We start from the raw sequence: 24,479 nt of genomic DNA on the forward strand, positions 1-24,479 counted from the left end.
CACAAAATGCTATTTTCTTTATTAATAATCAAGCTGTTTTGGCTGAGAAACATCAACATTTACGATCAGGTTACATTCATGTGTAAACATTGGTATGAGGCAGGACATCCAGATACAGTATGGGTATATCATAGAGGTAGATAGAGGACTCTAGTGTCTAAAAGCCATTTTAGCATGGGCAGCACCATTGAGGACTTACACCATTTTTAAGTAGAACTGGGTGTCCCACTTCTTATGGGTTAAGAAAGGATCTCATCATTCAAACCAGCTCATCAGGAGGGATCAGCCAATGAATTACACTTGTGAACAAACATTCCATAACTGCAGGTGGCAGTAAATCATAAATCTTGGATTTATACCTGTTCAGACAACACACTCCAGGTGGCAGTGTGCACCCTTTCAGTTTGTTTACCAACTCATAGTAGGATAAGAAAAGTAACCACTTCAAAATGGAGATGGCCTCAATGGTGCTGTATGCTCTCACAGACGCCATAAAGGGACAGATACAATGTTGTGTCCTCTATCTAGCTCTATGGGGTATATAGAGCTACTTCCTGGTCCATTTTACTTCCTGGGTCCATTTAATTTCCCGGTCCATGTCATGGTTTCTCTCAGCACTTGGTCATGTTCAGTAGGGTACACTGTAGCAAACTGTTTTGCAACGGATAATGAAAATGAGTGGTTACCTACCCGCTTAACTCCATTTCAAAACTTTTCTCCCGACTGAACATGATCCTGGTCTCCCGACTATCCCTTTCTATGCTGGCTTTTACTCAGATCTCTTCGCTTCATAAGCGTTCTTCAAATACGTTAACCAGAACACTCGTGCGTGTTTCATGACGCAATCACAGATGGCTGGTGGTGCCTTAATTGGGGAGGAAGGTCTCTTAGTAATGGCTGGAATGGAATGGTATTGACACGTCAAACACATGCTTTCCTTGTGTTTGATACCATTCCATTCACTTCATTCCAGTCATTATTATGAGCCGTCCTCCCCTCACCAGCCTCCTGTGGACTCAATCATAATGGATAATCAAAACCAGTTCTCAATAAAAAAACAAGTTCCAATGAAACCCAGCATCCACAAAGAGTACACCCAGACCTGTTTTGGGTATCCTTACTAACACCACCACTCTTTAACATGTGCAAATCAACAAACGTTAGCTTAGCTACACCTCCTAGCCTGCTTCTGCACTCTTTCCAACTCCTTACGCATTTGTCATGCCAGACATGTGGCACCCGGGCTATTTCCATCTTATAGTTTCATCAACAATGGTTTTGACAATGGGCACTTTGTGACGTAATACACTTGGATATGGGGACTACTTTCGGGAACACATTTTTCAGGAAGCTACTTTATCACCGTGCCTACAGTAGTTAGTTATTAGTAACATACGGTACAGCTATCTTTGATCCATCATTCTTAAGATACTGTATCACTCCACAGGGGAAGGCATGGATGGGAGAATTATACACATTATACACATTTAAATGGATACATAACACTGTACATACCCTATGTCTTTTCATCTGAATAAATAAAGAATAATATTGGTCTCTCTTTCGTGGAAAAATCGTAATATTAGAACAAGCGCAGCAAGCTGCAAGTGCTACAAGTCAGCTAACAGACACAGAATGCTATATGGTCATATTCACAATATTTGCTGAGCTATGCTATGCATAATGGCGGGATATTCTGAAAAGTATTTTCAGAAAGACACTGAATTCTATTCTCCAATGCTGAACCATGGTGTCCATTTAGTTTTTGTTGTAATTTGGGTTCTATATAGCCCCCAAAGAGGGGTTGTAACCACAAAGCAGACTGTCAATCAAGCATCAGTCAAATGCAAGCTTATCAGTCAAAACAGTGACTTCATCGCTTGTAAATAGTAGCCTGCACAGTAAGAAAAGAGGGTTCCTCAAGGGTTCTTTGGGAAGGGTGATAATTCTATGTGGAACAATACTGTGGAATGTGGAACAAATAACCATTTGGGCCCCTCAATGGTTCTTTACTTTTAGTGATCATTAAAATGGTGGCTCATTTGAATATTTTGGGGTGTGGTTTGCTAACAGCTCTTTTTGTCCAACCATAAGTGAGAGTGTAATTTCAGTTGATCTAATCTGTTGGGTTATGCGGTTACATGCTATACAATATGTGACTATAGCCAGTGACAAACTCATGTATGGCCTTGGGTCAATCGAGAATGGTTGACACCTGATTCAACAATAATAAAATCTATGGAATTGTAACAATATAATATGTATATTAAATCTGAATTAAAACCCCTCTATGGTTTTACAAAAAACCCTTTGAGATTGAGAAGGTTCTTTACAGAACCATTCTCCATAAAAAAAAGGGTTCTATATAGCCCCCAAAAGGGTTGTAACCTCAGCGGAACCCTTTTTGGCTCTATATATAACCTTTTTTTAAAGGATAAGGTTCTTTATAGCACCATACAGGTTTCATTTAGAACCTTATGAGTATGGTTAAAGAACCAAAAAGCCAAAGAACCCTTATTTGCCACTATATAGAACCACTTGTTTTTAGTGTGTAAAGTTACACGGTGTTACACAATCGGCAACACTGTCGAACACAAACAGAATCATATCAAATGTCTTCTGAAAAGTCATCAATCAACCAGCAACAGGTGCAGTTAGCAGACCATAATGCAAAAGAACTCTTGATACTTTTCAAACGTGTTCAAGAATATTGATATAGTAGTATTGATAACGGACTGTAGGACATAGATTGTATTGACAGTACATACTCCTTTCACAGCCTTTTTATACACGTTATAGCTACAGAACAAGCTCACTGTTGGCTCCAATTCATATGAACAAACGGATTGGTATGTCAGAGACAAAGATTAAAAAGTGTTTATTTACTTCTCTTTTGGTCTGATGTTCAGGAGGTTTGTCCAGACATTGAAGGAAATATCAACCCACTGGGCGTACACTAGTTGAGTCAACGTAGTTTCCACGTCATTTCAATGGAATTACGTTGAACCAATGTGGAATAGACATTGAATTGACATCTGTGCCCAGTGGGAGTCCCATCTCTCCAAGTCTTTTACCATCCTCCCTAGTAGTGAGCCTCAATCAGGGCCCCTCCACGCAAGTGTTTAGGTAGTTGTACTTTAGTAGTGTGTTCTAGATCCAGTATCCTCCTCATTTATGAACCACACAGTTGTGTTCTCCACCACTAGAGGGCAGATTATTATCCACATGGAGTCCCAGATCTCTCTCTGCCACCTGGGTAGAGGTGCCTGAGGCCCCCAAGGAGGGTCCACCGCTGGGGGCCGACAGGGTGCTGCTAGAAGGGCATTCTCCACTACTACCTCCAGGGGGGTGACCGACAGAGGAGGGCCCCGCTGCCCCAGGACTGACCCTCTGCAGGTCGGTCAGAGGGCTGGTCAGTCCCAGGCTGGTCAGGGCATCCAGGGTGCCATCCGGATCCACCATCACATCAATCACTGTGGAGCAAAGAGGAGAAGGAGAAGGTCTAAGTCAGTGAAAGAGGAGAAGGTCTGACAATCAGTCAGTCAAAGAGGTCTGTCAATCAGTCAATCGAAGAGGAGAAGGTCTGTTAATCAGTCAGTCAAAGAGGAGGTCTGTCAGTCATAGAGGAGGAGGTCTGTCAATCAGTCAATCAAGCAAGCAAACAATCAATCAGAGAATGGAAGATTTATTTCTATAGAAATGTGATGATTGATATGATGAAATATGTATGAATATAGATGCTCTGTGCAGATGCTAACTGTATATCTCTATGACTTGTACTGTATACAGCTGCAATCAAATCACGTATGACTGTCTCAGGACTCATACCTAGTAACTGTCTCTCCACTCTCTTCAGATCCTGGAGGATGGTGGTGATCTCCTGGTAAACAATCACACAACAAACAAAAAGGTCAACAAAACACACACAAATTGTTTAGGGAATTGAAGAAGGGATACCGTTCACCATAAGACATTGATGTCCCCACCTGTTACCTTCCTTAAACAACAACAACAACAACATCAGATTGACCCTTGTTATCTTCCTCTTTTCTACTGGGAAAAGTTGAAGCAATTAAAACGTGGCATAATTATCCCCTCCATTTGGACTCTAGTGAACAGACACATCACTGAGAGGTAGCCTAAGGCCAGTCACTGTGTTCAGTCTGAATTTACAACCTTGTTCCTGAGCAAGGCAGTATTTTTTGGACCGCCCACGACAACAGACTATAAGTCAAGTCCTTTGACTAATCAAACTGCTCCTCTCCTCCAGCTTGAATAGAAGTTCTGATTTAGGATCAGTTTAGCCTTTTAGATCATAATTAATAAAATTATATGAACATGTGGGACCTGATCCTAGATCAGCACTCCTACTCTGAGACACTTTTTAATACGGGAGGACAGTGAGGAGGGATAGCTGCTATAGGGAGGTGGGACTGAAAGGTTGTCGGTTCAAATCCCAGGGCGGACATATTATCGCCGTTCACCCGAGAGTGGCACTCGATTCTGATGTGATGTTCGATACTGTTGTCGTATGTTATGTTATACTCTCAGAGAGAGAGAAAGACAGGTAGTGAGAGATTGGCAAGAGAGGGAGAGAGAGAGAGAAAGACAGAGGGAGGGAGACAGAGGTAGGGAGAGAGACAGAGGGAGGGAGGGGGAAAGAGAGAGAGAGAGAGAGGAAGGAGAGAAGAAGGAGAGAAGAGTGGGAGAGGGAGAGAGAGAGAGAGGGGGGAGGGAGATGAGAGAGAGAGGGGGAGGGAGGGGGGGAGGGAGATAGAGAGAGAGAGGGGGGGGGGAGGGAGATAGAGAGAGAGAGAGGGAGGGGGAGGGAGATAGAGAGAGAGGGGGAGAGAGAGAGAGGAGGGGGGGGAGGGAGATAGAGAGGGAGGGGGAGGGAGATAGAGAGAGAGAGGGAGGGGGGGGGAGGGAGAGAGAGAGCAGGAGAGAAGAGAGAGAGAGAGAGAGAGAGGGGGAGGGAGAGAGGGAGGGGAGAGAGAGAAGAGAGAGAGAGAGAGAGAGGGGGGGGGAGGGAGATAGAGAGAGAGAGAGGGAGGGGGAGGGAGAGAGATAGAGAGAGAGAGGGGGGGAGAGAGAGAGAGAGGGAGAGAGAGAGAGAGAGGGGGAGGGGGAGGGAGAGAGAGGGAGGGGGAGGGGAGAGAGGGGGAGAGAAGAGAGAGAGAGGGAGGGGGGGAGGGAGAGGGAGAGAGAGAGGGGAGAGAGGGGGGGGAGGGAGATAGAGAGAGAGAGGGAGGGGGGAGGGAGATAGAGAGAGAGAGGGGGAGATAGAGAGAGGGAGAGAAGAGAGAGAGAGAGAGGGGGGGGGAGGGAGATAGAGAGAGAGGGGGAGATAGGGGGGGGGGGGAGATAGAGAGAGAGAGGGGAGGGGGAGGGAGAGATAGAGAGAGAGAGGGGGAGAGGGGGGAGAAGAGAGAGAGAGAGAGAGGGAGGGGGAGGGAGGGAGAGGGAGAGAGAGAGAGAGAGAGGGGGAGAGATAGAGAGAGAGGGAGGGGAGGGAGGGGAGGGGGGGAGATAGAGAGAGAGAGGGGAGGGGGGGAGGAGGAGAGGGGGAGGGGGAGATAGAGAGAGAGAGAGGGGAGAGAGAGGGGGAGAGAAGAGAGAGAGGGAGGGGGAGGGAGATAGAGAGAGAGAGAGGAAGGGAGGGAGATAGAGAGAGAGAGGGGGGAGAGAGGGGGAGGGAGATAGAGAGAGAGAGGGAGAGGGGGAGAGATAGAGAGAGAGGGGAGGGAGATAGAGAGGGAGGGGGGGGAGGGAGATAGAGAGAGAGAGGAGGGGGGAGGGAGAGAGAGAGAGGGGAGGGAGGAGAGGGGAGGGAGAGGGAGAGAGAGAGAGCAGGAGAGAGAGAGAGAGAGAGAGAGAGAAGGGGAGGGAGGGGGAGAGAAGAGAGAGAGAGGGGGGGGAGAGAAGAGAGAGAGAGAGAGAGAGGGGGAGGAGGGAGATAGAGAGAGAGAGAGAGGAGAGAGGGGGAGGGGAGGGAGATAGAGAGAGAGAGGGGAGAGGGGGGGAGAGAGGGGGAGAGAAGAGAGAGAGGGAGGGGGGAGGAGGGAGATAGAGAGAGAGAGGGGAGGGGGAGGGAGGGAGAGAAGAGAGAGAGGGAGGGGGAGGGAGATAGAGAGAGAGAGGGGAGGGAGATAGAGAGAGAGAGAGGGGGAGGGGAGAGAGGGGGAGAGAAGAGAGAGAGAGAGAGAGAGAGAGAGGGAGGGGGAAGGAGTCATACCTCATCAATTAAAGTGGATATCAAAATACTTTATTACAATCAAGAAACATCATAACTTATACTTTCAGAATTGAGAGGAAGTGACTTATTATCTTGATTCAGAAAGTGATGCCAACTCACATCTCAATTAAACAAATGTGACTGTGCAGACCGGGGGGCAGGTTTGAGAAACACGTCCTTACCTCACCCCCTTCTGTTTAGGTCGTCCTACTACATCTGGGTGTTTGTCAGGCTTAACAGATATGATTAATGCAACAGCACCATCAGCCAATGACGGCCTTTAAAACTACTCCGAGCTTCCCAGATGGTGGTAGAAGCCATCAATTATTTACCGTCCCAAAGTTTTGTTGCATCATCACCTCAAATAAGCACTCTCTGGTTTGTGTTTATATTTTTACCAGGCACTTCTCTTGCACCACCGAGAGCCGGTTGCACCACGACCTGGTATGGGAATTGCTCCGTCTATGATCGCAAGGCCCTCCAGCAGGTGGTGAAGATGGCCCAGTACATCACTGGGACCGTGCTCCCACCCATCCAGGGCATCTACTCGAAACGGTGCCCGAGGAAGGCCCGCAGCATCATCAAGGACCCCACACACCCCAGCCACGAGCTGTTCACCCCCTTACCGTCGGGCTGACGTTATTGGAGCACGAGGTCTGATACCAACAGGCTCAGAGACCGTTTCTATCTACAAGCCATCAGACTGCTGATCACATGAACTGGACTGACCACCTGCTCTGATTCTCCTTACCGTAGCACACATGCACTCCCTGACGCAAGCATTCACACACCCACACAGACACATATACATTCATGCTACACACACATCACAACTGCCTCTACCAGAATGTTATTATTGTTCCTAAATACTGCACAACTTAAACAATTGCCCCCAACCCCCATTCCCCAAAAACACGTGTAAATATTGGACTATAAATTGTGCCTTCTTTCATTATACTTATGCTAAAATGTTTATTCTGTTCTACTGACTTTATGTTTCTATTGTTATCTTGTATTACGTTTTATTGTGGTTGCACCGTCCAGAAGGAACCTGCGAGTACACATTTGGTTGGACGGTGTACACCATGTGTATGCGCTACCTACGACTAATACAACTTGAAACCTGAACTTGAAACTAGGTCCACCTGCCCTCTGCAGTCATTTATCACAGCAGCTGGGTGGTACAGCAAGAGACAAGGTGTGAGGTAAGGACAGTAGGGGTCTGGCACCTTACCGTGCTGGAAGTCTTGAGGAGTAGAGAGTCATGCTCGGCTTGGAGTTTATTCTCAATCTCGTCCCATTTCCGGTCCTTATCTTTGAATAATATCCTGGAGAAGTTTTCAAGAATAAATTGAAAAAAAAAAAAAAATCTGTTGTATGATCACGTTGAGTGATTTAATTAGTGTGAAATGGGTTGAGGGGGAACATGAAAGTGGTTACTGATGTTTAAAAAGTGAGGATGGATGTTTCAAGTTGTCACCTTAACCTTTATGAAGTGCCATTCATAATATCCAAATTAGGATACAGTATTTTCTAGGATACAAGCCATCATATCTTATACAACACTACTGATTCTTCCTTGTCGTTATCCAGATTTGATCCAGTTCAAAGCACAGCATGTAACTGCACGTATTCAGATTTTTTAAAATTCAAAGTCAAAAACGAGCCTATTATTTCACACTGCTTGGGTTCACTTGCAACTCATAAAGCACTCCTAACACTTCATCATCAAAATCAGGGAATTCTTTATTTCACATTCCTTTTCTTTGAATGAATCGTGATGAAAGGTGATGCCTACCTGATTTTGCCGGCTGTTTTGTCCACAGAATGGCGTATCCGTGCCGAGAGCTGGGTCACAGATGCTAATAGTAAACTGTCCAACACCGCCTGAGGGGAAACAACAAGGAAAAGAGGAGGTCTTATGTAAGAGGTGTTTCAGTAAACACCTAAAATAGCATAATAACTAGGACAGGCAGGGATACCATGGCTATATGCAGTCACAAAACCAGAAGGATATTAGATATACAATAGCTTATTTTTGCTCAAATCTCCCAGAAACCAGCATCATCCATCATTAATATAGTAATAAATGTGTTATTAAGGACCGGACCCCTTTTTTCAATTTTCGCCTAAAATGACATACCCAAATCTAACTGCCTGTAGTTCAGGTCCTGAAGCAAGGATATGCATATTCTTGATACCATTTGAAAGGAAACACTTTGAAGTTTGTGGAAATGTGAAATGAATGTAGGAGAATACAATGCAATAGATCTGGTAAAAGATAATACAAAGAAAAAAACAACCATTATTTTTGTACCATCATCTTTGAAATTCAAGAGAAAGGCCATAATGTATTATTCCAGCCCAGGCGCAGTGTATGTGCAAAGTTTTAGACGGATACAATGAACCATTGCATCTCTGTTCAAAATGTTATATCAGGATTGCTCAAATGTGCCTAATTGGTTTATTAATAACTTTTCAAGTTACACACTGTTTCATCAATAATACAGTAGGTTTCTGATGGGATAGGGTTAATTCACCCTGACATCAAGTCCTTTTGGTTTCTGGGTTGTGTTTTGTCTATCTCTCTAACGACTGTTTTTCAAACTTCTTCATCTCAAACTGGTAATGATGCCATTGTCCTTATAAACACTCATGGTATAAAGACAAGCTGAAACAGATTAGAAACTAGGCTAAACCAGAGTACAATCAAATACTTTCAGTTATTATTATTTTTAGTTCGGATTCCAAGCGGCAACAACTCACGTCCTCTCTGTTCCAAGTCTGGCGGCGAATGGCGCGGGGACCCTGTCTGTTAGAGTTGCGTGGCCGGAGCTCCACGGGGCGGATGTTATTACCCAGAATGCTCTCTGTTGACGGGCCGCTCCCAAGATCCAAGCCATCGTCAAAAACTCGCTCCTCCATCTGAGCAAAGCACCCAATACAAAGTAATTTATTTTCTGATATATACAGTACCAGTCAAAAGTTTGGACACATCTACTCATTCCAAGGTTTTTCTTTATTTGTACTATTTTCTACATTGTAGAATAATAGTGAAGACATCAAAACTATGAAACAACACATATGGAATCATGTAATAACCAAAAAAGTGTTAAACAAATCAAAATATATTTGATATTTGAGATTCTTCAAAGTAGCCACCCGTTGCCTCGATGACAGCTTTGCACACGCTATACGTCTGCCTCCAACTCACCCTCTCAAACACATAGATCCCCTGAACGCGGCTCATTTTTCAGACAACTTTCCAGCTCACCCTCTCAAACACATAGATCCCCTGAACGCGGCTCATTTTCCAGCCCACTTTCCAGCTCACACTCTCAAACACATAGATCCCCTGAACGCAGCTCACTCTCCAGATCCCAATCACCTGAATTCGGATCACCTGTTCACACACCTGTATGTCATTATCACACACTATTTAGTTCAGTTCTTTGCACCCCATCATTGTAAGGTATTGTTTGTTTTGTGACACACTTCTAGTCGGAGCTCTGTTTTTCCTGTAATTTAAGCATGTATGATGTATGATAGTTTTTACCTGGCTCACTAACGATGCCTATTCCCTGCCTGTACTTTAGCCTATCGGATTTCCTGTTATCTACCTATTGTCTGATCTCCTGAACTACGTTTTACTAGCCTGCACCTCAGATTGCAGCCCAAATAAATGCTTCACGGAGTTCAAGTAACAGACACATCTCAACATCAAGTGTTCAGAGGAGATTGTGTGAATCAGGCCTTCATGGTCGAATTGTTTCAAAGAAACCACTACTAAAGGACACCAATAATAAAAGACTTGCTTGGGCCAAGAGACAAGAGCAATGGACATTAGACCGGTGGAAATATGTCCTTTGGTCTGATGAGTCCAAATTTGACCGCAGTGTCTTTGTGAGACGCAGAGTAGGTGAACGGATGATCTCCACGCGTGCGGTTCCCTCCATGAAGCATGGAGGAGGAGGTGTGGGGGTGCTTTGCTGGTGACACTATCTGTTATTCATTTAGAATTCAAGGCACACTTAACCAGCATGACTACAACAGCATTCTGCAGCGATACGCCATCCCATCTGGTTTGCGCTTAGTTGGACTATCATTGTTTTTTTTAAAGGACAATGGCCCAACACACCTCCAGGCTGTTTAAGTGCTATTTGACCAAGAAGGCGAGTGATGGATGCTATTTGACCAAGAAGGAGAGTGGTGGAGTGCTGCATCAGATGACCTGGCCTCCACAATCACCTGACGTCAACCCAATTGAGATGGTTTGGAATGAGTTAGAGCACAGAGTGGAGGAAAAGCAGCCAACAAGTGCTCAGCATATGGTGAAACTCCTTCAAGACTGTTGGAAAAGCATTCCAGGTGAAGCTGGTTGAGAGAATGCCAAGAGTGTGCAAAGCTATCATCAACGCAAAGGGTGGCTACTTTGAAGAATCTAAAATCTATTTTGATTTGTTTAACACTTTTTTGATTACTATATGATTCTATATGTGTTATTTTATAGTTTTGATGCTTCACTATTATTCTACAAAGTAGGAAATAGTACAAACAAAGAAAAACTCTTGAATGAGTAGGTGTGTCCAAACTTTTGACAGGTACTGTAAATCCATAACATTCACAAGGAGCAGGCTTCAGGGCCCGTATTTATGTAGCTTCTGATAGGAGTACTGATCTAGGCTCAGTTTTTAGAATTTAGATCATATTCCTAGATCAGCACTCCTACTCTGAGACACTTTATGAATATGGGCCCTGATATGTACATGTGGCTCAGACTTTTGGGGAAATCATGACTGATGTCAACAGCTACATAAAGTGGGATTATTGCATCGTGGGATGTGTAGTACCATGGCTCCTGGGTCAGTGGCAGCACTAGCGGCTGGGCTGACTGAGTCGATCTCTCCGGCCACGTCATGGATCTCCCTGGCCAGCATGGCCAGGTCTTTGGCTAGGTCCTGACTGATCCTGTCAACATACAGGGAATGAATCAGTTAAATACCCTTGATTTGACTTCGATTGTGTATTATTGTGGGTATAAGTGAAATAATGAATGTTGCAAAATGGATACTTTTGAGGTTATGCTGGTTCTCAAAGTAATTTGCTCCCCTATAGAATTGACCCTATTATATTGTATAGGCCTAGTGAGATTGCTCCCCTATAGAATTGACCCTATTATATTGTATAGGCCTAGTGAGATTGCTCCCCTATAGAATTGACCCTATTATATTGTATAGGCCTAGTGAGATTGCTCCCCTATAGAATTGACCCTACAGTTTCTCTGTATATGTACAGTACAGACTGCTCCTCCATACCTGGCGATCTCTTCACTGTGAGTGGTCCAGTCCTTCATGTACTCCTCCTGTTCTCTGCCTGCTGACTGCTGCCTCAGAGCCGCTATACCCCCCGGACAGGGCGTGGCAGGGGCGGAGCCACCCAGCTGGGTCAGCCGCGGCGACGCAAACTGCCGGGTGGGACCGCCGTGCTTGGACGGGTGGCGGTTGGAGCCGAACTCGTCCTCAGAGGTGGAGGCGTAGTCCATGGGCATCCGGCGCCACCGGCCACCAGCTGGAGTCAAGGGAAGATGTTTTGTCAGTAGACGTAGTAGTGATTGAGGGCTTCACCACTACTAGATACACACAACTGTCCATAGAGAAGAGATTTTACTCATAAACTCAGTAAAAAAAGAAACGTCCCTTTTCCAGCACCCTGGAGGAGATGCACTGGTGGTAATGCAGCTGGTGGCCACACCAGATACTGAATGTTACTTTTGATTTTGACCCTCCCCCCTTTGTTCAGGGACACATTATTCCATTTCTAGCCACATGTCTGTGGAACTTGTTCAGTTTATGTCTGTTGTTGAATCTTGTTATGTTCACACACATATTTACACATGCTAAGTTTGCTGAAAATAAACGCAGTTGACAGTGAGATGACATTTTTTTTGCTGAGTTTACATGTAAATGTACATAAAGATGCTCAATAATGACAGCACCTACAAAAAGACTATAGCACAAACATGATACCAAATCAAACATTGCGGTGGATAAGTTACTAGAGAACAGTCACTCAGAAACACTACTTCTGTATCAGACAGTACAGTATGTTTACCTGTGGGGGTGATGTAGCCCTTAGACTTGTCAGGTAGTTTGGAGGCGCTGTTAGCCCTGGCCCTGGGTATTATCCCTCCCATGTTGCTGACTCCTCTGAGTCCCTGTCGGACAGCGTAGTCGGTAGCAATGCTACGAGCCTCTATCCCCCGGCTACGGCCCCCTGTGGCCTCTGAGTCACTCTGGGCAGACGGAGATCCCATCCTGGGCTTCCTGGGCTGGGCTAGGGCGTCAATGCGGGACAGGCCTCTCCGGAACCCTGGTCCGGGAGCCGCGGACCTGGAGCTAGCGGTGCTAGCCTCGGAGGCTACGGACATCCGGTCCATGTCGGCTGGTTCGGTATCGGAGGAGTCCCCCAAACGGGCACGTCTGAGTATCGAGGCCCGGGTGGGCCGCACCTTGGGCAAGGTGGTGGTAGGTTTACTGAGGGTGTTTGTGGTGGTGCTGGATGCCTGGGTGTTTTTAGCCCGGCTAGCCTTGGTGCTAGCCTCCACTCTGGTGCTTCCGGCCTGGGTTCTGGTGTGGGAACTGTGGGAGCTAACCTCCTGTAAGGAGGGTTGGGAGTCGGAGAGGAGGGAGTTGGAGTTGACGTCGTCATCTGTTAGGTCCAGGGAGGTCCAGGCACGACCAGCTTGGCGGGTCCCTTGTCCTCCAGACGGTCTGGATTTGGGTTTCCTATCCTGGGTATCTCTGGCTCTGGTAGGCCCCTTGGTGGAGGAGCACAGCACCGTCTTCTCCCTCTCTTTCTGCTGGGCAGTTAGGGTACGTCTCTTCTGGTGGACCACCTTCCGCCCTCCGACGCCCGCTGCCTGGCTAACGGTGCTGGTGGTGTCCACATCCGACTCAGGCGACAAAGACCCCTCGATGGACTGGCTAATTGGTTCACCCAGGTCTGATACCGTTGTCTCCAGAAACGCAGCCACCACTTCTGAGTCCTTCTGCCGGGTGGTACCATCCTCCCTGCCCTCCTTTGTCAGTATTCGTGCCCCAGTTTGCGTGTCAATCCGTGGGATGAGCTCGTGGGGGATGTTGGTGCTGGGTCTCTCCACCGTAAAGCTCTCTTGTCTAAGAAGCGGCTTCCCAGCACTCTCCCTTTCTTTAGCCTTCTCCTCCATCTCCTTCTTCCTCCTTGGTGCCTCCTCCAGTCTCTTCCCCCCACTATTCCCTGGCCGAGGAGGCAGGTTCGCCAACACAGTTTCTTTCCGGCTTCCCACATCTTGGTTCTTCGCTGGAGAGCCTTTTTTCGGACTTCCTCTGGTGCTTCCACCCACACTACCAGCCTGGCTACCCCCACCACCTCCACCACCAGGCTTGGTTCTCCCTCCTCTCCCCGTCTCCTGGTTCTCCTTCTCCTGGAGCTCCGTGTCCTGTTTCTCCCCCACATCGGAGGGGCGGTGAGCTGGACCAGGGGATCTCCTTCCCCCTGGGGTTGCCTCCTCGGTGGAGGGGAGCTGAGGCAGGGTTCTCCTCTTGCGCTCTGTATAGCTGGTGGAGGCCATGGAGGCAGAGTGACTGGACTCACTGATCTCAGCTATAGAGAGACAGGGTATAAAACGTCATAATCATTTCTACACAATCATATCTACTGTGTCTAACTAACTCTCATATATTGGCAATATAAATACCCAACACTCTTTTCTTTATTCTAGTTATTTTTTGACATAACTGAAATAAGTGGTATGACTAATAAATGAAAAACAACTGAAAAACAGCAAAGCACTTCAATGCAGAACAGGTCTAAACCCAGCAGTAGCACCTCTGTCCTCGGTGTGGTAGTGGACATGGGACTCAGCTCCAGAGCCCTCAGGGTCAGTCCTGATGTGGCTGGCTGCCAGAGTAGCCCATTGGGAGACCCACCTGGGACCGCCCACAACCAGCTCCTCTGGGAGAGACTGGAGGACAAACAGGGGAGAAACCGAAATTGAACAACACTCAGTCCCCAACATAAAGGGGAGAGACTAGAGCACAGGGGAAGACGAGGACAAATTCTACTAGTCAGAGTGTCACAGTGGCATGTACGCATCTATTATTTACAGGTAAAATGCTTAGGACTACTTCAAACACAACCGCACTTTTGAGAGCACATATCCTTTATAAAAAATCATATTTTTTCCACAAGGAATGGCATCAAACTGAAAGCTTTCTTTACGTGTGAAGTCTGTCTTAATCTTGGGAGTATAAAAAAAAGCAAATCTACAGTAGTGTTTGACTTGACCAGTTACCTCTGGTTCGATACGTCCAGGCTTGCCTCTGTCTCCTGAGCCTGGCCTCTGAGTGGTCAGTCTCTCTCTCTGGATGTCAGGATAGCTCGCCACCCTGGACAGAGTCTGGTAGTCCTCCACACCAAATACCTGGGCCAGAAGATGGACTTCAATAAATATTCAACCAAACATTCAATCGAGAGGTCAACACAATGTGGGATCAGTGCACTTGCACAGTACCACTTGCAGTAAATACGAGGCCATGCCCTTGACAAAAAAGACACCAATTCTGGGACTAATTACTGTGTAAAAGAGTTATTCAGATGAAACAGGATTCAAATGACAGTTTAAGCTCATTAAAGTCCTATTTACCATCCCCACCTTGTCAATCATTCTCCTGGCCTCCTCCTCTTGGTTATCTTCGTTCTCTATCTCTATGGTATAGGTCCCCCGGTCGCTATAGTCGTCTCCATGGCGATTCTGAAACCCCTCCCCAAGTCCTATCGGTTGGTGTTGGTCGCGGTGGTAAGGAACGGAATCCTTGGTCCTCTCTCTTAACTCTCCTCCGATGGGTGCCATTTTGGAAGCTGAGGACCTGTGTCGTCGGGCTGGGCTATCTTCCTCGGCAAAGAGTCCCTCTGGGACGTTGGCGCGCCCCTCTCGTATCTTGACCCCTGACCCCTCTATTCGGCCGCCCCACATCCCCCTGGAGTGGTCCTCGAGGGCGGCCCGGCGTTGCTCTCCCAGCGCGGCTGCATTCTCTGAGTCGCTCTGGGTACCGTCCTCGTGTTTACTACCTGAAACGAGAGGGAAGGAGGTTGGACGTTTGGTGTGTGCAGTTATAATCCTATGAACCTATTGGGTTGGTTTCCCAGACACTGATTAAGCATAGTCCTAGACTATGAAGTGCTTTCGATGGAGATTATCCAGTGCGTATGCTTTCAAATCAAGGACTAATCTTAATCTGTGTTTGGGAAACTGTCTCATAGTGTAATAACTGTGTAGTGCTATGTAATGCAATGGCAAGAGGACTTGTTGAAAAATCTCAATTCTATTCTTATGGTGATTGGTTGGTTGGTCTTACCTTTAAGACTCTTCAATTGAACCGGCACATCACTCTTCACGCTCTCCCCGTCGTCGTCCGCCACCACTCTGTCAACCGACTCCGTACGGGCCAATGGGATCTCGTTCTGGGCCAGCCAATCAGCTACTTTCACCTCCGCCGCCACCATGGCCGTTTGCAGGGCGCTCAGCTCCTCTCCCGCGCCCTTCTTTGGGGGCCGTGGCCTCACCTCCGGCACCACCTTCGCCACCCGGTCCTTAACCGTCACCTTATTGGACGCCTGCAGGTCAAACGCGATGGTGAAGGAGGCGTGGCCCTGGGAGACGGCTTCAGGGCCGGAGGCGGGGTTAGTGGAGGTGGCACCTTCCGTGTCTTGGGAGGGGGGTTCATTGGTATAGGAGGGGATCTCGAAGTAACTGGGCTCCTGGCTTGAGGTGTACAGGCCATTCTCCTGGGCCACGGCTGTTGTCTCCTTGGGGTCTTTACAATCTGTCGTTTCAAGCAGATATCAAGATGGCGTAATACAAGGACTTAGACTTTGAGATTCAATTGCTGTCATATGCTACCAGAAAGGCAAAAGTCTACTGTTATCTGGTAGGGTGTTTGATGTATAAACAGACACACAGACAGACAGGCAGAAGATAAAGTGAAACACAGCTAAAACTTCAGTCTGTATTCCAGACTAGACAGCATCTACCTGACTCAGATCTCTCCTGCTTCCTGTCAGTTGTCGTCCCATCCTGCTTCCCAGAGTTCTCATCGTCTGCGTCCCCGTCCCCCCACCAGGAAGGCTGGCCGTACAGAGGGGTGCCCCTTTTTAGTACTGCAATGTCCCCTGGGAAAGAAACGACACCAAGGTCAGTGAGAAAGACACAGATTTTGTTTTGAACTGAAATTGTGTTTCCTCACAGTTCTCCAAAAGACTATTGTGACAGAACAAGTTTAACCTCCTAGTTTGTCTACCGTAGGTATCCGCGCATTGCCTTCGGAAGGTACGCCAAATAAAAATGTGATTCACATACATTTAAAAAATATCTCTATATATTTTATTTAAAACAAATAATTCTTCACATTCTCAAAGAGTCCATTTATATTTTCCAACAGGGCTATACATTTGGGTGAGGTTTTTTTCTTGCCTGAGTAGCCTCGTTTCACTGCCACAAATAGCGTTCAGTGAAATAACAACAAATACAGGTAGCCTAGTCAAATAATTAACATCCAATCACATTAACCGTTACTCTCTCGCGGGAATCCCATTATCCGTCCGTATGTAGCCAAACATAGCTGCTGCTCATTCCGTTTGCGCGAAAATTGATCAATTGTTTAAAAAAGTTAGGCCCGCGTCCATAGAGACACATACCAGCTCTACTGGTAGTACTGCTACTACTAGCAGTACTAAACCTGCACCTGTCGACGACACAAGTTGTTCTGCTTCCACGAGCACATCCAATGCTAGCATCAGTTATTATACATTTGTTGTTAGCCCAGCTAGCACGGACACTGACAGTTGTGAATCTGATGCAGCCGAAGAGCTACTACCTCCTTACCGGGAAAGCACCGAACAACAGACAGGGAAGTTGGACCATCGAAGAGGCGCAAATATGATGAGAACTACATTGATTTGGAGTTCATTTATATTGGGAGTATTGCCTTTCCTCAGCCACAGTGTGTTATATGTGTAAAAGTACTATCTCACAACTCGATGAAACCCTCTCTTGCGCAGACATTTAAAAACAAAACATGCCCGTTTGAAAAATAAGCCACATGAGTTTTTTGAGCGAGAATTAAGACAATTTTAGTGTATAAAAGCAACAGATACCATTAATGAGAAGGGCCTAGAAGCGTCTTATATGGTGAGCTACCGAGTGGGGGAAGAGGCCAAAAAAACTATACAGACAATATCTTCATCAAACAACACTATTTCACGATGCATCACTGACATGGCAAGAGATGTTTTGAAACAATTACTGCTTCGCATACATGCCAGTGAATTCTATGCGTTACAGCTGGATGAGTCAACAGACGTGGAGGGGCCTGGCACAGCTCCTGGTATATGTCCGTTATGTTTATGGGGGGTCAATTAAGGAAGACATCCAGGACAACAGGAGAGGATATTTTTAAAGTACTGGACAGTTTTGTGACATCAAATGGACTTTGGTGTTCAAGATGTGTTGGTATCTGTACTGATGGCACAAAATCCATAACAGGGAGACATAGTGGAGTGGTAATGAAGCGTGCAAGCAGTTGCTCCCGACGCCACTTGGGTACACTACAGCATCCACCGAGAGGCTCTTGCTGCCAAGGGAATGTCTGACAGTTTGAAAGACGTTTTGGACACTACAGTGAAAATGGTTAACTTTGTTAAAGCGAGGCCCCTGAACTCTCGTGTATTTTCTGCACTATGCAATGAAATGGGCAGCGACCATGTAACGCTTTTACAACATACAGAAGTGCACTGGTTATCAAGGGGCAAAGTATTGACATGTTTTTTTAAATTGAGAGACGAGCTTAAAGTTCTCTTTACTGACCATAATTTTCACTTGTCTGACCGCTGGCATGATGATGAGTTTCTCACACGACTGGCCTATCTGGGTGATGTTTTTTCTTGCCTGAGTGATCTGAATCTAGGATTACAGGGACTCTCCGCAACTATATTCAATATGTGGGACAAAAGTGAGGCTATGATTAAGAAGTTGGAGCTCTTCTCTGTCTGCATTAACAAGGACAACACACAGGTCTTTCCATCATTGTATGATTCTTTGTGTGCAAATGAACTCAAACTTACGGACAATGTCAAATGTGATATAGCAAAGCACCTGAGTGAGTTGGGTGCGCATTTACGCAGCTACTTTCCTGAAACGGATGACACATACAACTGGATTTGTTATCCCTTTCATGCCCTGCCTCCAGTCCACTTACCCATATCTGAACAAGAGAGCCTCATCGAAATAGCTACAAGTGAAAATTCAATTTAATCAGAAGCCACTGACAGATTTCTGGATTGAGCTGCGCTCAAGAGTATCCTGTCTTGGCAAATTGCACGGTTAAGACGCTGATGCCCTTTGCAACCACGTACCTATGTGAGAATGGATTCTCGGCCCTCACTAGCATGAAAACTAAATACAGGCACAGACTGTGCGGAAAATGATTTAAGACTGAGACTCAACCCAACATTGCAGAGTTATGTGCATCCTTTCAAGCACACCCTTCTCATTAACCTGTGGTGAGTTATTCACCATTTTCTATTAACAAATAAGGTTTTATATGTAAGATGGTTAAATAAAGAGCAAAATGATTGATGATTATTATATTATTATTTGTGCCCTGGTCCTATAACAGCTCTTTGTCATTTCCCACTTGTGACAAAAGCTCACACTCATTCTTATGTTTAATAAATGTATTGTATAGTGTGTGTGTGGCAGGCTTACAATGATGGCAAAAAACAACATTTGAGAGTGTGCTGACCCTGGTTCTAGAGGGGGTACGCAGCTGGAGGTTGAATGTTTGAAGGGGTACGGGACTATAAAAAGTTTGAGAACCACTGGTCTACTGCAATGTCCCCTGAGAAACAAACAACGACCTCTGCAAACTCGAACTAGCACTTTGTACCCACACAAGTCCCCAAAAGACATATTGTGGCAGAACAGTTTGACCTCCAAATTTGTCTCCAAGTCAGAGCACTTTAGAATCACATTTAGGTGACAGCCTAGAGTAGGAAACTAAAAATACAGGACACACGGTTGTCACAGCACAGACTGTGTGGGTGTGTGGCATCGCCAAAATCCTGTCCCCTCTGTTATCTAGTCCTGTCATCTCTGTTAACCTAATCCCGTCACCTGTGTCACCCTCCAAGGTCCATGCAGAGTGCAGACCCTCTCACCTGCCAGCTTGTCGTCCCCGGCCCCCTCTCTGCTGGTCTCAGGGGGTTTACTACCCGCTGCCACCGCCCCGTCGGAGCCACCCTCGGAACCACCCTCGGCTGCAGCCTTGACCTCTACTGCAGGTCTGGATGGTACCGGAGCAGCTTCTGGCGGCTTTACCGTCTGCAGCAGGAGCTGACTATTAAACTTCTCATGCTGATAGACGAGGACACAGGACAACACAGAGAGGAGATGAGCTCACACCATTAGAGATATGATTACAAGGGTAAGTCTGATAAGGAGCTCTTCTATGTTTGCACCAACATACATGGGACAATCGATCCTTGCATCAGTGAAATTATACAGTAGTCACGGTCTTGGTTATAAGCATAGATTTTTTTTGTTGTTGTGCAAATCTCATTTGGCATCAGTTCATGATTCACGCAAAATCGGAGTAATTTATGCATGTAGAAGTCAAGTTAGGATTCAGACAGACCTAACTGAACAATGTATCGCCAAGTTCATTTTTGTCATTCAAACAAAGCAGTGAGGTTTTGCCACATGCAGCAGAAACTGCCGCCATTCTTGAATGAACATAATCTCCATTAAACATGCATCAACCAACGTAGTAAAAAAAGGTATTTCTCAGAGCTTTTCTTTCATAATACTTTGTAAGCATATTTTACTGGGGCTCTTTCTCAATTCATATTTCCTCTAGTCCTTGCATCCTCTCTCTTCGCCTCAAAATGGATTAGAGAAGAAAGTCAGAGGGGAGGGACCTTGGAACCTCTTCCTCCAATATGGTTGAGAAAAAGGCGAGGAGATAGGAAACACAGAAAGAGAACTAGCTATTTCTTTAGCCTACTGTCCAACCAACCTTTAGTGCTTCCTCGGGGACATGGAGCTCTCCTCGCACCACAGTGAACAGGTTGGTATGTGAGACAGGTTAAGGAAAGGTGATTGTACAGCACAGGCTTAGCTCTTCACAGGAGATAGCACAGATATTTCACATTTTAGTCGTTTAACGGCATACATTCTTATTCAGAGTGACGTACAGTCCAGAAACAGATATGCTAATCTATTATGCATTAGTCACAGCGGTAAGTTTGAAAGGTTAGATGATTTTTCAGGCAGCATATTAAGAGTGATTATGTTACAGTTTTATATACCCGTATTCTGGCCTTGAGGTCCTTTTTTTGTCGCTGTCATTCCTATTGATGACATTTCAATGAACTACTGTAGGCTAAGCTTCAAAGACAAAATGGCACCATGACAGGATATCATATCCAAACCTCAACTTGTCGTCAATTTTCAAAGTGATATACACCTGCTCCTGTATTCTGACATCATTCACAAATGTCTGGAAGGAAAGGAATATCATTATTAGCAGTTTAGACCAGTTTATGAAGCACATGAACCATTTCATATTCATATTTATTATTCAAATCTGACTTACCCCATTCAGGCTTCCCAGGTCCTTGACTTTATGTTCGTCCGTGGTTGGCTCATAGTTGATAACGGCATGCTGTTTGTCCACACTGCGGGACTAAAGACACAATAATCCAGTCAATCAATATAATCCTGCTAATCTCTTTATAATCCAGATTACATAGATCACATTCGGTCCAACAGTCACCTGCAGCAGTGTGACCCACTAGATTTCGAACCCAGGTCTCTTGACAAGACTAAAGCCTAGAGATCAGCTCTGGGAGCTACCGCACGTCTTCAGGTTACTCATCATGCCAGATTGGTTCATCGACCCACCTCCGTAACATTAGCAGTGGTAGTACAGTTTAGGCATAACGGCTACAGTGTTGGACTGACATTCTCCAGTAACCGGGTTCGTGTTCCCTTCTGGACTCGCTACAAAACTAAATATGATTTACCTGTAACATGAGTTCACAGTCGTCTCGGCCAACAAAGATCATCTCCCAGGGGAGGCGGTGCCTCATGCCCCCGCCACTCACCAGGAACCAGGAAGAGACACTCATCTCTGCCACGCCCACTGCCACACCTGCTCACCTTTAACCCCTATGACACACTGTGTAAGAAGACAAGGGGCTCCATTCAATCAGTATTGCGGAAGTTCAACGGTACAGCGTGAATGAATGTTTAAAGGCCACGTTCCCCCGCGTTGGCAGAGACTGCATTCACGGTGACCGCTACATATCTCGGCTCAATAGGAAATGACCTTTAAAGTTTCGATCAAGTGTATTGTAACACTTCAGCAATACAGATTGAATAGAGCCCACGGTCAGCATCAGTTAGAACAACCAGTCATAACAGCCAACTGTAAATGGAGGGAAAACAATCATTACCCTTTTTATTGAAGCATTTGATATGGCTGCTCACAATGTAAAGAGCTTTGTCATTTTTGTCTGTAAATAAAAAGCCCTCTACCAATCAAGTGTAGGCCTACTGTTATAATGTATTATTGTCACAACATTCGAACGACTTTCGACAAAGTCGAATGGAGAGGATGGATACGAACCTAAAAACAAACAGGGATAAAGTTAACAACTTTGTCACACCTAAACTCAGCAAAGAGGTTTCTTTAAACTAAATGCCCAGCACACTAACCTGCTGGTATGACTGGACCTTGTTGCTAACAATGAGGCCTTAGAATAGACTACATTGCAACCATTCCAGAAGAAATGAGATAATATGCCACTGACTGTTTGACATCCTGCTTAACGGCTAAATTACTGAGTGTTTTGCCGGGTCACCAAACCAAAGTCGCACTGAACCAATGTCACTGAACTGAGAGTGGCCGTTCAGTGATGATGGATATGTTGTGTCACAGCAGGCTGGAATACAGACTTACCCGTACAGGATCTAAACAACGACCATCACTGTTGGATAGTTGATCAGATGGCTTAGATAGACCAGACAGACCAACCTGAAAGACATGAAGATACTGTATAACATGAGTATGACTCAGGACAGGCACAGAGATCACAGCAGGTACACAGATAGAGAGAGAAGGACACACACCCACACCCACTGACAGAGTCATCTCGTTTCCGCTCAGAAGAAACATACCATCTGGTGCTCATTTTTGGGTCATAATTACTACAGTAGCCTACATAAAAACACACTACGCCTATTTGGCCTAGCTAGCCTACCATTCAGTGGCACAGGCCTCCATAGGCAATGCTTGAACGGGCATGCTACTGGTAGGCCATGCTGACTCACGATGCCCCATCAGTGAAAAAGTGATTTAGCGAGATTTAATCTAATCAGGCACCTTGTCATATCTAGGCCCCGAATGAGCGTAGATGGTTCATATGTGAATGCGACCAGACAGTCCTGATTCCCCATTGTGGAATTGGATTGGTTAACCCTCTATGCGGCCTCGGTCTCGCAATTGTGCCCGACGTTTTTGCAATGGCTTCGTTGCCGTCTCTCTCTCTTTCTCTCCCTCTCTCTCGTTCTCCCTCCTTCTCTCAATTACAGAGCTATATCGTAAATGACAGCTCATCATTTCGCTCTGGAAGCTACTGTAGATGGCCCTGCCTGAGCATAAAAAACAACCCATCCTGCGTTAGCGACCGTTCAGTTCCTTATTATTACATTTACCATGTGTCCAATAATCATAATTTGTTTTATTAACATAGGCTGTTTTGGATGTACTAGACACCATACTGACGTATGGCAACTGATGCTGCTGTTTTTCAGTCTGGACTGTAAACCTTTTGCGGTTGAAAGCTTATATGATATCTTTATCATAATCGATAGCTTACATATGTGGTATTACGAGTGCCATTTAGGGCAACGCGTAACACCGAATTACACATATAGGTTCATTTGAAAGGTTTACAATAATAACCCATCACGTGTTGTTTAGGTCGCCAATTTGATGTGCTGTCTGGGCTGTACCGTTATGGACGACATAGCCTGGTACCCTCGGACACAAATAGCCTAGAATTTTCATTTTGCGGGCCTTTTTTAAAATGTTTAAGGCAGGTGGCTGGCAAATGCATTGTCTGGGTGTGGTCGGATACGTAATAAAATATGCATCTCACTCACCCTTTGTCAGGTACGGAGTATTCAGCATCCGATTTGTATCCTGTAAACCTTTGAATGCACGGTGCGGTGACATACAGTGAGGGAGCCTGATGCCTGCCGAGCCCTGGTCCTCGAGCGCTTCTCTTCCTTCGCCTCGAGGTGGCGCTGCGCTGATGTACAACACAACAAGCCAAGAAACCAAAGGCAGTCCACCCATTCATGCTACGCAATGACAACAACGGCGCAATGAGCGCATCTTCTTGCGTATGACGTTGAGATGTAAACTAGTCTAGTGGTTCCCAACCTTTTCCCGTTACTGTACCACCAGTTTAATTAGGCTCTGCTCAGAGTACCCCTGAGGTACCCCCTCATGTGCATTTGACCACGAAGCCCATGGTCTCATGAGTGTTCTCACGTACCGCCAGGGGTCCTGTACCCCTGGCTGAGAACACCTGTTGTAAACTACTGGGTTCATTAAGGTTGGTCAATGTTGTCCCATGAATATGATCCAGTTGTTTTGATGTAGCCAGATGCTGCTAATTCGCGATGGTTGCAGTAAACACTAGTGTTCTTTATTTCTTTATGCTGGAGGCTACTGCATGTGCTGGACCGAAGGATCACTGTCTCGTCATGTGGTCTGTTATGGGTGTAGTGACACTGTTTTAAGTAGGCTACTGGAATTAGTCCTAAAATGTAGAGCGTGTGGAAAATATATATATATTTTTTAGAGTGCATTGCCTTACTTAGCATCCGATGAAACAAACCTTTATAGACTGTAGGACTTCACTTTTATTTGATAATAGGCTACCATGACAATAATCCCTCATGGACAGATTTTAGTTCTGTGTTACCGAGATTACTTGATAAATGACATCTGTTAATTTTAGTTTACAACCAGCAGAGGGCAGCCCAACTCTATGTTTGGCAGTGAACCAATGGAGTATGGTTCACTGCCGTGGTGGGTGACTGCCAGGTACCAGTACAGTGTGTGTGTGTGTGTGT

At 45.8% G+C, this 24,479-nt stretch overlaps 1 protein-coding gene across 3 annotated transcripts; it reads right to left on the minus strand.

The window, feature by feature from the left end:
• LOC112230244 (centrosomal protein of 170 kDa-like) lies at positions 1–24,095 on the minus strand. Of its 3 annotated transcripts, XM_024396461.2 has the most exons (20): positions 23,499–24,095; positions 22,294–22,368; positions 21,356–21,510; positions 20,926–21,015; positions 20,751–20,829; positions 20,347–20,405; positions 19,490–19,685; positions 16,307–16,444; positions 15,631–16,098; positions 14,928–15,343; positions 14,568–14,696; positions 14,102–14,237; positions 12,347–13,876; positions 11,551–11,803; positions 11,086–11,203; positions 9,002–9,160; positions 8,034–8,122; positions 7,470–7,563; positions 3,829–3,880; positions 1–3,473 (listed from the first exon to the last, which is right to left on the minus strand). In XM_024396461.2, exons 3-20 carry the CDS (start codon positions 21,458–21,460, stop codon positions 3,169–3,171), a joined length of 4,416 nt encoding a protein of 1,471 aa, XP_024252229.2. In that variant the 5' UTR covers positions 21,461–21,510; positions 22,294–22,368; positions 23,499–24,095; the 3' UTR covers positions 1–3,168. The 3 variants fall into 3 exon arrangements, with proteins under 3 accessions (XP_024252229.2, XP_042166758.1, XP_042166759.1); XM_042310824.1 differs by lacking the exon at positions 23,499–24,095 and having other exon boundaries at positions 22,294–22,592; XM_042310825.1 differs by lacking the exons at positions 22,294–22,368; positions 23,499–24,095 and having other exon boundaries at positions 21,356–21,772.
• Positions 24,096–24,479: the final 384 nt, after the last annotated feature.

The sequence above is a fragment of the Oncorhynchus tshawytscha genome, linkage group LG32, assembly GCF_018296145.1.
Source record: "Oncorhynchus tshawytscha isolate Ot180627B linkage group LG32, Otsh_v2.0, whole genome shotgun sequence".
In the NCBI taxonomy this organism is placed as follows: Eukaryota; Metazoa; Chordata; class Actinopteri; order Salmoniformes; family Salmonidae; genus Oncorhynchus; species Oncorhynchus tshawytscha.

Bases quoted from the DNA above. Each gene is read 5' to 3' on its own strand.
- LOC112230244 (XM_024396461.2), bottom strand. From the start codon at position 21,460: ATGAGTGTCTCTTCCTGGTTCCTGGTGAGTGGCGGGGGCATGAGGCAC. The intron at 14,697-14,927 runs GTGGGGATGGTA...CTTCTGGCCCAG, and splicing joins CCAGGAGAATGATTGACAAG to GTATTTGGTGTGGAGGACTA. The intron at 13,877-14,101 runs GTGCTACTGCTG...GTCTCTCTATAG, and splicing joins CTACCACACCGAGGACAGAG to CTGAGATCAGTGAGTCCAGT.